The 13,068-nt window shown below is 33.7% G+C and overlaps 2 protein-coding genes across 2 annotated transcripts; both read right to left on the reverse strand.

Moving 5' to 3' along the window:
• Window positions 1-970: 970 nt before the first annotated feature.
• Window positions 971-3,158, reverse strand: LOC7458287 (clathrin coat assembly protein AP180). Its single transcript, XM_002302824.4, has one exon. The coding sequence runs from the start codon at window positions 2,930-2,932 to the stop codon at window positions 1,061-1,063; it is 1,872 nt and encodes a 623-aa protein (XP_002302860.3). The 5' UTR covers window positions 2,933-3,158; the 3' UTR covers window positions 971-1,060.
• Window positions 3,159-5,598: 2,440 nt separating this feature from the next.
• LOC7458288 (glucan endo-1,3-beta-glucosidase 12) lies at window positions 5,599-7,957 on the reverse strand. Its single transcript, XM_002302825.4, has 3 exons — window positions 7,796-7,957; window positions 6,393-7,712; window positions 5,599-5,859 (listed from the first exon to the last, which is right to left on the reverse strand). Exons 1-3 carry the CDS (start codon window positions 7,851-7,853, stop codon window positions 5,825-5,827), a joined length of 1,413 nt encoding a protein of 470 aa, XP_002302861.3. The 5' UTR covers window positions 7,854-7,957; the 3' UTR covers window positions 5,599-5,824.
• Between the last annotated feature and the right edge of the window lie 5,111 nt (window positions 7,958-13,068).

Here is a 13,068-nt window from a genome sequence, read left to right on the forward strand (position 1 = left end):
TCAACATTTCTCGCACAAAGGGTTATGCATTGATTTATTTGACATTTCCTTCTATTTTACTCATAATATCACCCAATTTACAAAATTGTTTCTTTAAATTATTATTTTTACCTAGTCACGGAGTTTTCACGATTTATCGTTAACTTTAACTAATATTTCGCGTGCTATTTTATTACTTTAGCTTCTCTAAATTTTAAATTAATCTCTCGGAAATGTGCATTCCAATTCATAAGATTTTTTTCCTAATTTATTATTTTTCAATTAATAGTTACCCTATTTAACCCATATTTATCTATTTTTTACTGAGAGTTTACAACATGGACATATTCAAGACCTTCAATATTGATCACTTTTACGAGTACTTTCCAGATACTGAACTCAACTTGAAAATGATTTTTTCTTAAATGGAGGAGATTGATATAGAACAATTATCCCTGGAGTTAATGAACTAGATTGACAAGGTCAAGCCATAAAAAATGTCTTTAAAGAAATACAAAAAGCATATGATATGAAGTCTGAAGTTATTATTTTTCTATTTTAATTATTTTTTTAGTTAATTTTGAATTTTAATTATTTGTTACCTACTTAGTTTAAGAATTTTAATTTAATTTGTATTTTACTATTTAAAAATCCTAAAGATAGATGGATTTTATTAGTTATGAAAGTTTTAATTAGAAATTATTTTCTATAAAGAATTAAAACTATTATAAATAGAAGGTGTCTATTTTAGTTTTAGAAGATCCAAACTATTATTTAAATTTAATAAAAATATCATAGAACGTTTTCTAAATTTTTTTATAATTAGGTAACCTTACAACTTGAGAATTCTAATTTTATCTTTGCTATACATTGTATAAATAAAAAAACAAAGTACAAAAATAATTATTTTCCTATTGAATCCCAGTTTAAAATTATTTACACCATGCTATGACTGTAGTTGTTGTGCTTGGTTTTTGCCAAAAAAAAAAAAAAAAAACAAGGAAAGGCTGATCGACTTTGTTAACTATACAAAATCACAAAAAATCAAAGTTTGCGGCATTCCATGCTTCCGTTTCGAATATCAAGACATATTCTTTGCTATGATCTTGTCCTGGTTCTGCAGCCAGAGTTGTTGCTGTTGCAACAGACTTTGTTGATCCATGGAAACATTAGATACATGTCCAGCAGCCATTGTAGTAAGGCATGGTGCAAACGGATCGTCTTGATTGTGCAATCCTGCTGCTGTATCAGGATTTTGCTCGCTGAAGGTTGGGGTAGCCCGAAATGTAGGGGCGACTGAAAACATCTCATTGACTGGACATATTGATTGGCTGTCTGTGGTGGCAACAGTTGCTGGTATTTCAGTTGTATCTTGTAAAAATGGATTGTATTGGTGATCTGGTAGTGAAGCTTGATCAATGATATTGTCCACGATGGGGGGCTCAAATCCACTGTCTACATGAGCTGAACCATGATCAAAGAAATTGCTCACGGCGTTGGGCTCAAATCCAATGGTTGGATCCGGTGATGCTTGCATTGACTGGTTTGCTGTCTCTGCTAGGACAGCCTCCCAACAATCGCTTAGACCAGTGTTGGAGTCCAATGCTGAGGTTCGCTGACCTGGTTCTGGTTCTGATTCTTGTTCTTGCTCTTGCTCTTGCTCTTCTGGTGGCCAGCCATCCAAAGATACGAGATCAAAAACACTATTTGTCGCACTTATTGCTCCTTGATCAATGGCTGGTGAATGAATCGAGCTAGAATCAGCAGTGCTAAGGATATCTTCAGTCTGAGATCGTATCTCAAACTGCTCCAAATAGTGATCCGTGGACATCGATGGGCTCGTTCCCATATCCGTTGCACTCATGAGATCCTCCAGTGAGGTGCATTGGGAGCCAAATTCAGATCCTTTCTCTGAAGATTCTTCCCACCCGCCATACCTATCAGTGCTTGAAGAAGCATCGTTGTTCGGTGGTGATGGAAGAAGCAAATGTGCTGGCGATCTACCATTTGTAGGGAAGGAAGACTGATCTCTTAAGAATTCTTGTAATGTTTCTAAAAGCTCTTGTGATATCGTCTGCACACTTGGGTACTCAGAAGTTCGTCCAACCCCAAGGCTTTTACACAAATCATAAAAGGAGCATAGCTCTTCAAATTGTTTTGAGGCCATGACACAAGTTTGGAAGGCATTGACACAATACTGTGGTTGTAACTGAAAGAAACTATCTAGAAGAAACGCAAGTCCATCGGAAATATCACGATAGAGATCAAAACTCTCTTGCACGATTGCATACAAAGAAATCTGCACCAATCTGTTTGTCTTAGCTGCACCCGTTGGTCTAGTTGCAACTGCTCTATCAAGCAATTTTTGCCAGTAGGAGAGCTTTTCGAGCAACATTGCCGGCTTCATTTCAGAAACTGAATCGTTGCCGCGTCTGCTTCTTGGATGGCTATTTTCCCGCTCTCGGTTTGTAAATCTTCTTTGAAGTTTACCGGTGAGGAAGCAATCCAACCGCTCGTCAAGATATAGAGCAAATGTTCGAACAAAGGCAGTGTAGTCCCAGGGTTTTGATTTGGAGTCGTCTCGAAAGCTTGAAATATTGAGAATCTTGGCTCCGCGCTTCATTGCAACAAGGACCTCTTTGGGGAAGTAAGGATCACCATCTTGGAAAATTCGGAGAACAAGCATAAGAGACTTAAGAGCAACGATCCAATTTCGTGTCTTGCCAATCCTCTTGGCAATAGCTTGGGCACAGACTGCTGCATAGACTTTATTTGAGGAGATCAGGCTGAGCACTTCGTTAACGTAACGTTCATCAACTGGGACTTCATCATGTCTGGTGGCCTTAAGAATTAAGACTTCGAGGTTTGATGCATTGGAGCTAGAAACCTTGGCAAGGCTAATGCTGGTTTTGTCTTTCACAGCACCGATAGCCTTCCTTAATTTGCTAGGCATGATGTTAAGCGACAATCCTTTTCCACTACAAACCTTAATTTGTTTCCTTTCTATTTTCCACGAATAAAATTCTCTCTTCTTTGTGACTTTCTTGAATGATACTCTTGGGATTCTTCAGCTCGGAAGGAAAATTCTTGTTTCGAGGATGATAGGAATAAATTCTACCAAAATTTTGATGGTGGAGGCAACAGCAAATGCCTTGAGACTCTCATTACCTGTAGGCTTCGCTAATTCTCGTAATTTTCGTTGACTGAGCGCTAAAACCGTTTGCTAGAGTCATCCTAACAACTCATTTGTACTTTAATATTATTTAATATTAATATTTTTTTGTTTTTTTTTAGAAAAATCATCGAGAAATCATGATCATCCGATGATTATATCATAATTAACCTCACCCAACTTATAATTTGAGTTGATGGTGAACACTTGTACAATAACCATTAATTTGTTATGATTTGTGTACCTATCTCATAATGGTTTGTTAAATCATTCAAAAGTTCAAAAAATATAATTGCGTCTACATTTGACTCTTCATCTACAATTGAACATTCACCTGCATAACTTGGATTCATTCTCATTGCATCCATAATCACTCCTATAATGATTATTATTATCATTTGCAACTCCATGCACATTGCTAGAACTAGAAATTAACCTAACCATTCTTTCTATCATGGTCTCATAAGAAACATATGGTTCTCCGTGTGCAAACCAACACAAATATTTTTCCATGAATCTTTTTTGTAGAAGATGTATTGTAATAACATCAGGATTGAGAAACATTTTATTTGTACACCTCTTACATAAATATCTAATACCGCATCCACTAATATTTTTCAAAATAAATAGTGTGTGTTTAATAAAACCCTCAACCTCATTACACTAATTTATCCTGCTTAACACTTCAGGTGAAACTTAATACATCCAAGAACGATCATCCATTATTTATATGAAACCTATATAGAATATTGATGACAACATGATTTAATTAATAATTTTAACTAAATAAATTATTGGTACCCAGTTAATTAACTATCATTGGTTTAATTCAAAATTATTCAATCTATTTTAATAGTATCATTTAATGATTATCAATTTTCTCCAAAAAAAAATCAAATTTCTCCAAATTTACCTAAATTTTGAACTTCAACAATAAAATTGACAAAATATAAAACATGCACGTTAAATAACTCATTATTTATTTCATTAAAAAAAATACCTAAGTTACAAAATCAAACTTAATTTTATTAGATGACAAACAAATACAATTTTTTAAAATCTCAAACAAACCCTAATATGTACAAATCACACATTAATACAACAAATTTCTATAAGAAAATGCTATAAAACAAGTAAACACACAAAAAAACTATATATACTACGTAAAAAACAGGTTACAATAAAAAAATAAGTAGGTTTACTTACTTGATGTGACACATCTTCAAAAAATATTGAACTGGAACAAGGATATTAACAGACTAAAAGTTGGGGTGGCTGGATTTGTAATGATAGTAGCTTGATTTGTGAAAAAAATAGGGAGGGTGTTGTTTTCTATAGGAAAAAAAAAGGAATGAGAAATAGATGAGGGGGAGAGAGAATCTAACATGTTATAACTGAAATATTACCGATAGATTCACCAATAGATATTAATGATGGTTATATTTCATCAGTAATTTTATCTATAATACTGACACATCATATTTTTTTGATAGAAATAACATGGGAATACCTTCCCAATTTTTTCTTCATTCCTTGATTTTCTCTTTAATTTCCTTGGGATTCACCGATAGAAAATTTATATCGGTGAATATCGATGGAAACAACGATTTCATTTTTCGTTGGTTAATATCACCGTGATTTACAAATGATATTTTTTCTGTCAGTATTTCAATTTGTATTTAACAATTCAAAGTTGAATTCAGGAACTTGATTACAATATTAAAGGAGAATTGTCTAGTGAACCCATTTGAAATAAAGTTCAATCGTTTCTGATTCATGATCTCATGTCTAAGACATGAGGTCAATAGCTTCTGATTTATGAACTTGTATTTTAACTCATATTTCAATCTCTCAACCTCATATGTGCAACCATTCACACCAATAAATAAGAGTTATTGGTCACTCGGATAATAACTTTAATTAAACCAGGTTATTTGAGATTATTTTTTTTTCAAGTAGAGCTCTCGTATTATTATCAAATTGAGTCGTCTCCTCACCATGTAAACAAATCCATACGATGTATGAAACAAAAATAATGATACACGAAGGACATTGTGTTTGATAAAAGATAGCATTTCATAAAAACAAAAAAGTGTTATTCTTGCAAGATCAATTCGTTACTGCATGAAAATATGTTATGATTAACTGCACGATCGAAGAGGGTTTATATACTGATCCAATGTAAGTTTATGTAGCCCTAAAATTTTTATCTTATCCAAGCAGGAATTTACCAATAATTACATTTCACCATCGTTCAACAGTACCCTGCCCTCCATGATCAAATACTTTAGCACTGCAAGAACTTGCAGTTGTTGCTTGCTTCTTCTGCACACAGCATTTGCCCCAGTTGGCTGGCTAGATGAAGTAAAGGTAATAATCCCTTCCCAATTTGTTGTTTCCTCTCTAAATACAACAGCAAATTCCCCATTTGAGGAGCCAGGAAAGAGTTAAAAACAAGCCATCAATGAGCCTTCAATAAATAGTAAGCAAGATAGGAACATTTTGGACTATATAATTACACAGACAACCTACTCAAAATAAATTGTCTACCAGCTCCAACTTCTGCAGAATAAATACAGTGAACACCCCCCCCCCCCCCAAAAAAAAAAAAAACAACTACAGTCAAACTAGCCTTCAATTGTGTCAATCCAAACCCTTGCTTCAGAATTCTCTTCAATATCCTGTGGGAAACTCGCACTGCCCAAACTCTGCAAGAACGAACACTCTTTTTTATTAGAATATGTATAGAAATACTGAAATAGAAAGCAAGGAAACAAACAAAAGCAAAGTCCAGTTGATCTTAATAAGTGACAAAATGTCACCTTTCACGTTTGACTATTTTACCATCAAAAGCTATTAATTAACCTTGGTAACGTAAAACGCAATGCTGTAGAGCTGGTAAAAACAAAGCTGCCTCTCCAAGGCCCATGTGACATCCAATTAATGCACGACAAGTCACCAGGAGAAAGATTCTCCGTACGATGATGACCCCAGTCACGTGGTTCTTTTTTTTTTTTTTTTTTACCCTTTCTCTGACCCGGCGTGCTCCGTCAGTCCAGACCTTGTGGACCAGCACTAGCTTTCACACAATGGTCGCACCCGCACCCGAGCAGCGCATGTTATCAAGTTTGTGCACTAGCAGACTAGCTTTCTAAATTAAGCTTATCATGCGCTATTTAGCAAGCAAGGACAAAAAAAAGCGAGATTTAAAAGAGAGAAAGCTATAAAATAAAATACGCACTTGGTTCCTGAGTAACAACATAAGCTGCTCCTCCAAAATAACAGTCACCCATTCCACGTCCTTGTTTCTGGTAATAACTGTTGAACGCGAACGATGAGTGGGCCACGAGCGTGTTAGGATCATAACACGTTGCACCAGGCTGGATCGGACGGCAATCAGCACCTCCCTCGCCACATGCAAAGTCTAGACCCGCCTGTAGCTTCTGTTTTCCCGCGTCAGGGTTTGCGACGCACCACGTTTTCCCTGTAGTACTCTTGGACACGCCTCCATTGACCGGAGCAGCAACTTGATGACTTCCGGTGTCCGAGGACCGGTTGCTATCCTTGTAACTCTTGAGCCCCTCCACAGTAAATGGGATATCATAAACCTTTTGCTCGTCGGGGTAAAAAAGCCCATAATTTCTCTCTGATGTGGGCCCATCCTTTTCGTTTTCGTTGAAGAGGGCGAAGAGGTAAACAGTCAGGTCAGCCTGTGGTCTTAAGGGGGTTCCGCCACCAGTGAGGATCCTACGGACGAGATTGCCGTTGTATGCAGCTGCATTTTCCACGCCACTACCAATCTCATTCTCGTCGCCTTTAGAGGGCCACCCTGTCTCGGTAACAACTATTTTTATGTCATCGTACTTCAAAGCTGACAACGCGGCAAAAACGGCGTCTATTTGGGCATCAAAGAGACTAAAGTACCTTAACCCGTTCCCGGAATCCACAACACCCGGGTTTTCTCTAAGCAAAGCGTAATCTAGTGAAATGACATCAGAGTTGGACTCGTAAGCGAAGAAAGGATAGGCATTGACCATGAGGTAAGACCCGGTTTGGCGGAGGAAGTCCAACATGGGCTTGAATACGGGTTCGATTAACTCGGGTCGGAATGACCCAGCTGAAGATGGGTAAGAGGATTGGAGAGCACTTAAAGCTACAGGAGAAGAGATCTTAATAGAAGAATGGAGGTTAAACTTGACCAAGGCTTGATGGATATTTCTCATGGCTGGAATGAGAAACTTGGTGGTGTTGTGTGGGTCAACGAAAACTTCATTGCCAACGGCAATGGCTTCGATTTGCGTGGAAGGGTGGTAAGCGACGACGTTTTTCTGAACCCAAGTTCGGGCAAAGTAAGGGTTTTTGGCAGCTGAGTAGAGAAGCTCATTTGGTAAATCAACAGTGACTTTAATACCGCAACCAGATAAGGCTTTGAGCACAATAGGGTCGGTGTCGTAAACCTTTATCCGCTCTAAACCTTGAGATTTAACCAGCTGCACCACTTTCGCAGCCGCCGGCAGGTTGTTTGCTATTCTCCCATAGTTCACCCCGATAGATCCCGCATCTGCAAAATGAACACATTTGTCAACAATAATAATACCTGCAAACACGTAGTTTGAACTAGTTACACAGTGCGTTATTCCATACCTGCAGATGTGAAAATGCAAACAAGTACGAGGAAGGAAGATAGGAAGTAGGGCTCCATGCTCTCTGGTTCTTCGGGAAGCAGAGCGAGAGAGGGATGTTGAAAGGGAGTAAGGGGATGGTGAGTGGTGCAGTAGGAGTACGAGGGAAAGTGAGGGTTTGGCAGGGGAGTATAAAAGGGAAGAAGAGGAGGGTGCGTTTAGGAGACCGAGATTGTGTGGTGGGTCCCTATTTTCAGCCAAATGACAAGACCAAAAGGCAAAAGGAAAAGAATTGACAGAGAGCGAGAGAGATGCAGCCACTGCCGGCCCCACTAAGCACGTGGCCCCCACTCCGAAACTCGACCGTTCTATTTCTTTATCAACAGAAAAACTAAAAAAAAAAGATCGTGTCTATAATATATAATAACACAGACCTAAGGTTATTATCTACGATTATTTGCTACCGTGGTAAGAGTTTTATTTTAAAATATTTTTTATTTGAAAATATATAAAAATAATTTTTTATTTTTTTATTTTATTTTTAAAAAAATAAAAAAAATTATTTTACAAAAACACTTTTCAACAGTAAAAATAAGATTAACGTTGGGTTTGGGAAAAGTAACACCTGTGCTTAACTGGAACGTGAAAAGAAACTGTACCAATAAGTGGGATGATCATCAAAGATCAATCAAATCCAAACCGTAGACAGTGTCACTGTTTGTTTTTATTTCTTTTGCCCAAAATAACGGTTATTTTCCACAGTGTAAATAGCAGCATATATTCAACGGGAACAAACACCATGCTTCTGCAGTAAATAACGATTAAATACTTGGACACTATTTATTTATTTATTAGAAAATATTTTTTTTTAGGAAATAGATTTCAAGAAACATATGTTACTAAAAAGTAAATTTTTTTAATAGAATAATAAAAAATAAATTAAAAAATATTTTCAAGTATTAAGTCATGTCTTAAAAAATAAGCTGAAAAATATATTTTTTTATTTTTTTCAAATTTATTAAAAAAAAGTAGACCACATCTGACAGATAAAAAAATTAAAAGAGTATGAAATTGAAGAAAAATTAAATTTTATAAATTATTTCAAATAAAATAAATAGCAATCAAAATAATGTGGATTATATCTATAGAAAAAATGTTCAATTCAAAAAAAGATAAGAAAAAAAATAAATAATAATTAGAAAAATAAGAATCAAAGTTGATATAAGAATCAAATTAATCAAATTATAAAGAGAAAAATTAAAAACAAAATATATATAACAATCAAAATATTGAAAACCAAATTTGATATAATTAACAAATAACATAATATTTTTAATTTTTTCACAACTTCTAAAAAGTATTTTATGCCCAAAATAAAATAAAACACTTTCCAATAAATAAAACCATTATTTTTACTAGAAAGCTTTTTTCAATAACTAATTTTTTAATGGTAAATAAACACAACAAAAATAATTTTCAAAAAGTTAGTTTTCATGAAACAATTGGGGTAAAGCAATGTTTGTTTTTGTGTTGAAAACTATTTTTGGATGTATTTTTAAAGTGCAATTGGCTTGAAAAATATGAAAATTATATTATTATTTTTTAGTATTTTTTAATAATTTTAAAGAGTTAATATCAAATATTAAAAAATTCTAAAAAATCATTTTAATAAATTAAAAAAAAAACTTTAAAAATTATTATATACCACATCACTACACACACTTTAAAACTTATAATCGATATCTACTGTGTGTTGTAGTAGCACGACTTAGCCCCGTTTGTTTGCTAGAAAGTAGTTTTCTTTTAGAAAGTGAATTCCGGGAAAATGAATTATTTTCTGATATTTGGTAGTGTAATGAAAAATAAATTGAAAAATACTTTCCAGTGTTTGGTTATGTCATGAAAAATGAGCTGGAAAATAACTTATTAATGTTTTATTTTTCTCAAGTTTATTAAAATAATGAAGAAAAAATCTTACAAATTAAAAAGTTGAATGAGAATGAAATTGAAAAAAAATATAATTTCATAAATTATCTCAATAAAATAAATAATAATCAAAATAATAGAGATCAAATCTAAAAAATTAAAAAAAAAGATGAAGAAATTAAAATAATAATAATTAACATTTTATAAATTATTTCAAATAAAATAAGTAACAATCAAAAGAATGAGAACCAAATTTGATAGATAAAAAATTTCAATAAAAAAATGATAAGGAAAAAGAAAATAACAATTATAAAAATAAGGGCCAAAGTTAATATAAAAATTAAAATTTAAAAGATGAAATTGAAAAATAAATATTCAAAACAAAAAATTCTCCGTGCCAATGTTTTATCAACTTGTTTCTCAGATTACATGATTTTTTGACTAATGAAACAATATTATACATTTGTTAATCAATTAAATAATTTTGTAAATGAATCATAATACACATTCTTTATTTTTTTTTTCTTGTTAAATAAGAGAAACTATAATTATGGTCATGATATCAAGCAGATCAAAGGTATTCTAATCTAATTTTTTACCTTTATTTTTATACATATTTCAAATATTAGAAAACAAAAACCAAAAATATATTTTTTCAATAAATTTAGCTACTTTTAATCATTTCATTATTTTTATTTACTTTTCGTGTGTAAAACAATCTTGAAAATCATACAAAAATACGAAAAACAATACAAAAAAACTAAAAAAAAAACATATAGTTGGAGTTGAAATTGGACCAATAATTGAGCATCATAGGCGAAAATAAAGTTTTAGAATTTTTTTTATCACAATTGAGGGTTAAAATTGAATTGAAAATTGAGAAAAATGCTTAAATTGATTAATTTGGCTAAAAGTGAGAGCAATTTGAAGTTTAAAGATGGTTTTGAAACAAATAGTCAAGTTATAAATCAATGAAGGGCTTAATTGAAGAAGAAAATAAAAATTAGGAGTTAGTTAGGTCAAAATTGCATAATTTTAAGAACTAAAGATGGATTTGCAACAAGTGTTTAAATTTGGAGATCTTAATTGATTCAATTAAGGATGCAATTGAAAAGAAAAAAAATTCGAATAAATTCGGTTGAAATTGTAAGAATTTGAGAAACAAGATTAAATTGAAAAGATTTGATTTAGAAATTAAATTGAGAAAGAATTCAAGATTTAACCCTATTTGAATAAAATTAGAAAAATCCAAAAAACATCCAAGGAATGTAACGAGGAGGAGGAAATATTCCAAGGACCAATTAGCTATTTTTATAACTTTGTTTCAGTCCTATTTATTTCAATCCAGTCCAATTCAATCTATTTAATTCAATTTGGTCCAATTAATTCATTGATTTCAATCCAATTAAGTCCAATTAAAATGATTTAATTTAATGTAGTCTCAAATTAATTCCATACATTTAAACCAAGTATTGCAATCTGTCAATTATAACCACCTTTTTGAGCAACTAAACCAAAGATCCTAGCAATTAAACCCAACTCTTCAATCCTATATTTTCAGCTCTTATATTCCAACAAATAAAATCCCAGATTTCTAGCATTCAAATCCTAAACTTCCAGCCTTTTCTCTTCTTAAGAATTAACAGAGACAATAAACTAAACAGGAAGTGAGGCACCAACATTGTAATTTTTTTCGGTCTTTATTCATATACTGGAAAAAAGACATAACCACCCTTGAATCTTCCTTTAACACCATCATCGCCCAACCTTACACCACCATCAATCCCCCACCAAAATCAAACCAAACACAATTCATAATCTACCTCTTCTCCAACCCTTGATTTAATAGCCTTCATTTTCTTCTTCGAACCAAACTTGAACCATCATCTCCACAACACCAAAGCAACCCTTATTGACCACCAATCCAAAACCCACACTGTAATAACTTAGTAACTCATTTACCATCACGAGCATGCTCTCTCATCAATAAAAAAAATCGGCCTCTCAAAAATATAGAACCAAAGAAAGAACCACTTGAAAGAACTTGCAGTAAGGAAAAAAAACAAAGAAACAACATTAGAGGAATAGACGAAGGGAAGGACCATTGTCCGAAGCACCAGAAAACACCACCAACCCATACAGCCATTATAGCCTCCTCCATCACCAGCCTTATCTTAAACTAAAAGAACCTTTTTTACCCGAGACTTCCAAACCACCATAGAACTAGACCAAAACCATTATCTTTATCATTGTTAACATACCTTTTAACCCGAGACCATTCATCATCTCTTTTTAGGCCAACAAACCGAATCATCCCAAGGTGTCCTACCATAACACCTCTATAACTACCATAAACAACCACTACTATCAAGGTCCACCATCATCGTCCCTTTTCTTCCATTCAAATCAACTCAGTCGCTTTGCAACATAACCAATCTTCAACTTAAACACCACAAAACCTCAAAATTCAACCTTCCTTTCAAAAACCTCTATCCTCCTTTCCACCTAACATAGTCCAACCTTCCCTCTACGGACTTCTCCTCAGTCCACTAATAAAACAATAACCTTTTCATTACCAGTCTTCACTTTCCTTACACAGATTCGAACATCATTACCACCATCAAAGCCTGCAACTAGTTAGTAACAAGTCCTAAAAAGGTTTATTAGAGGCTCGATGCCAACAAGCCTAATAAACTTGTCAAAATTTAACAAGATCATCCAACTTATTGGGGTGCAATTGGTTTGGGCCTAATCTATATATTACCTAAAAATGTCCCTCATAAACCGGTGAAGAAGGAAGAAGTACCCTAATTTACACATGTATATGAGGACTATAATCTTATAATGTCCTCGCATGAAATTCAAGGTCTTTTGATTAATCCTTTAATCACTAAAGGGAAATTAAGCCACATACTCTCTAGGTTATTGACCATTGGTAAAATCTACCTCTTTAGTGCCCAAAATACTAAGACCATCATCCTCAAGGATTTGGGGTAGCTTTTTTATTCCTTGGGGCTTCCTCAAAGCATTGAGGGGAGGCCATTTCTAGCAATAAGAACTATCTTCTCCCATACTAGAGGTAGACGTCGAAGTTCCACTTTCTTTAGTCTTGGGGCCTAATTTGATGGACCTATGAACCTCTATCCCTCGTCGTTTCCTCCAATTCCTAGCTAAAACCTAAACTCGTCGCTAGAGGAATGTCTTTACTCTTAGGGTCAGGTTTGACTCTATAAAGGTCCATTTGGTTTTGTTTAGAAGAAGAGGAAATTATTAAATGGAAGTACTGAGAATGACAGTTTCTTATTTGAAAATGGTAGAGCTTGCTTAAGAAATCTTCAAATCTATTTTTATAGAGATCATTACAAGAGA

Source organism: Populus trichocarpa, chromosome 2 (assembly GCF_000002775.5).
Source record: "Populus trichocarpa isolate Nisqually-1 chromosome 2, P.trichocarpa_v4.1, whole genome shotgun sequence".
Classification (NCBI taxonomy): Eukaryota; Viridiplantae; Streptophyta; class Magnoliopsida; order Malpighiales; family Salicaceae; genus Populus; species Populus trichocarpa.

Bases quoted from the DNA above. Each gene is read 5' to 3' on its own strand.
- LOC7458287 (XM_002302824.4), bottom strand. From the start codon at position 2,932: ATGCCTAGCAAATTAAGGAAGGCTATCGGTGCTGTGAAAGACAAAACC.
- LOC7458288 (XM_002302825.4), bottom strand. From the start codon at position 7,853: ATGGAGCCCTACTTCCTATCTTCCTTCCTCGTACTTGTTTGCATTTTC. The intron at 7,713-7,795 runs GTATGGAATAAC...TTCATTTTGCAG, and splicing joins TTGCATTTTCACATCTGCAG to ATGCGGGATCTATCGGGGTG. The intron at 5,860-6,392 runs GTGCGTATTTTA...TCGTTCTTGCAG, and splicing joins TGTTGTTACTCAGGAACCAA to AGTTTGGGCAGTGCGAGTTT.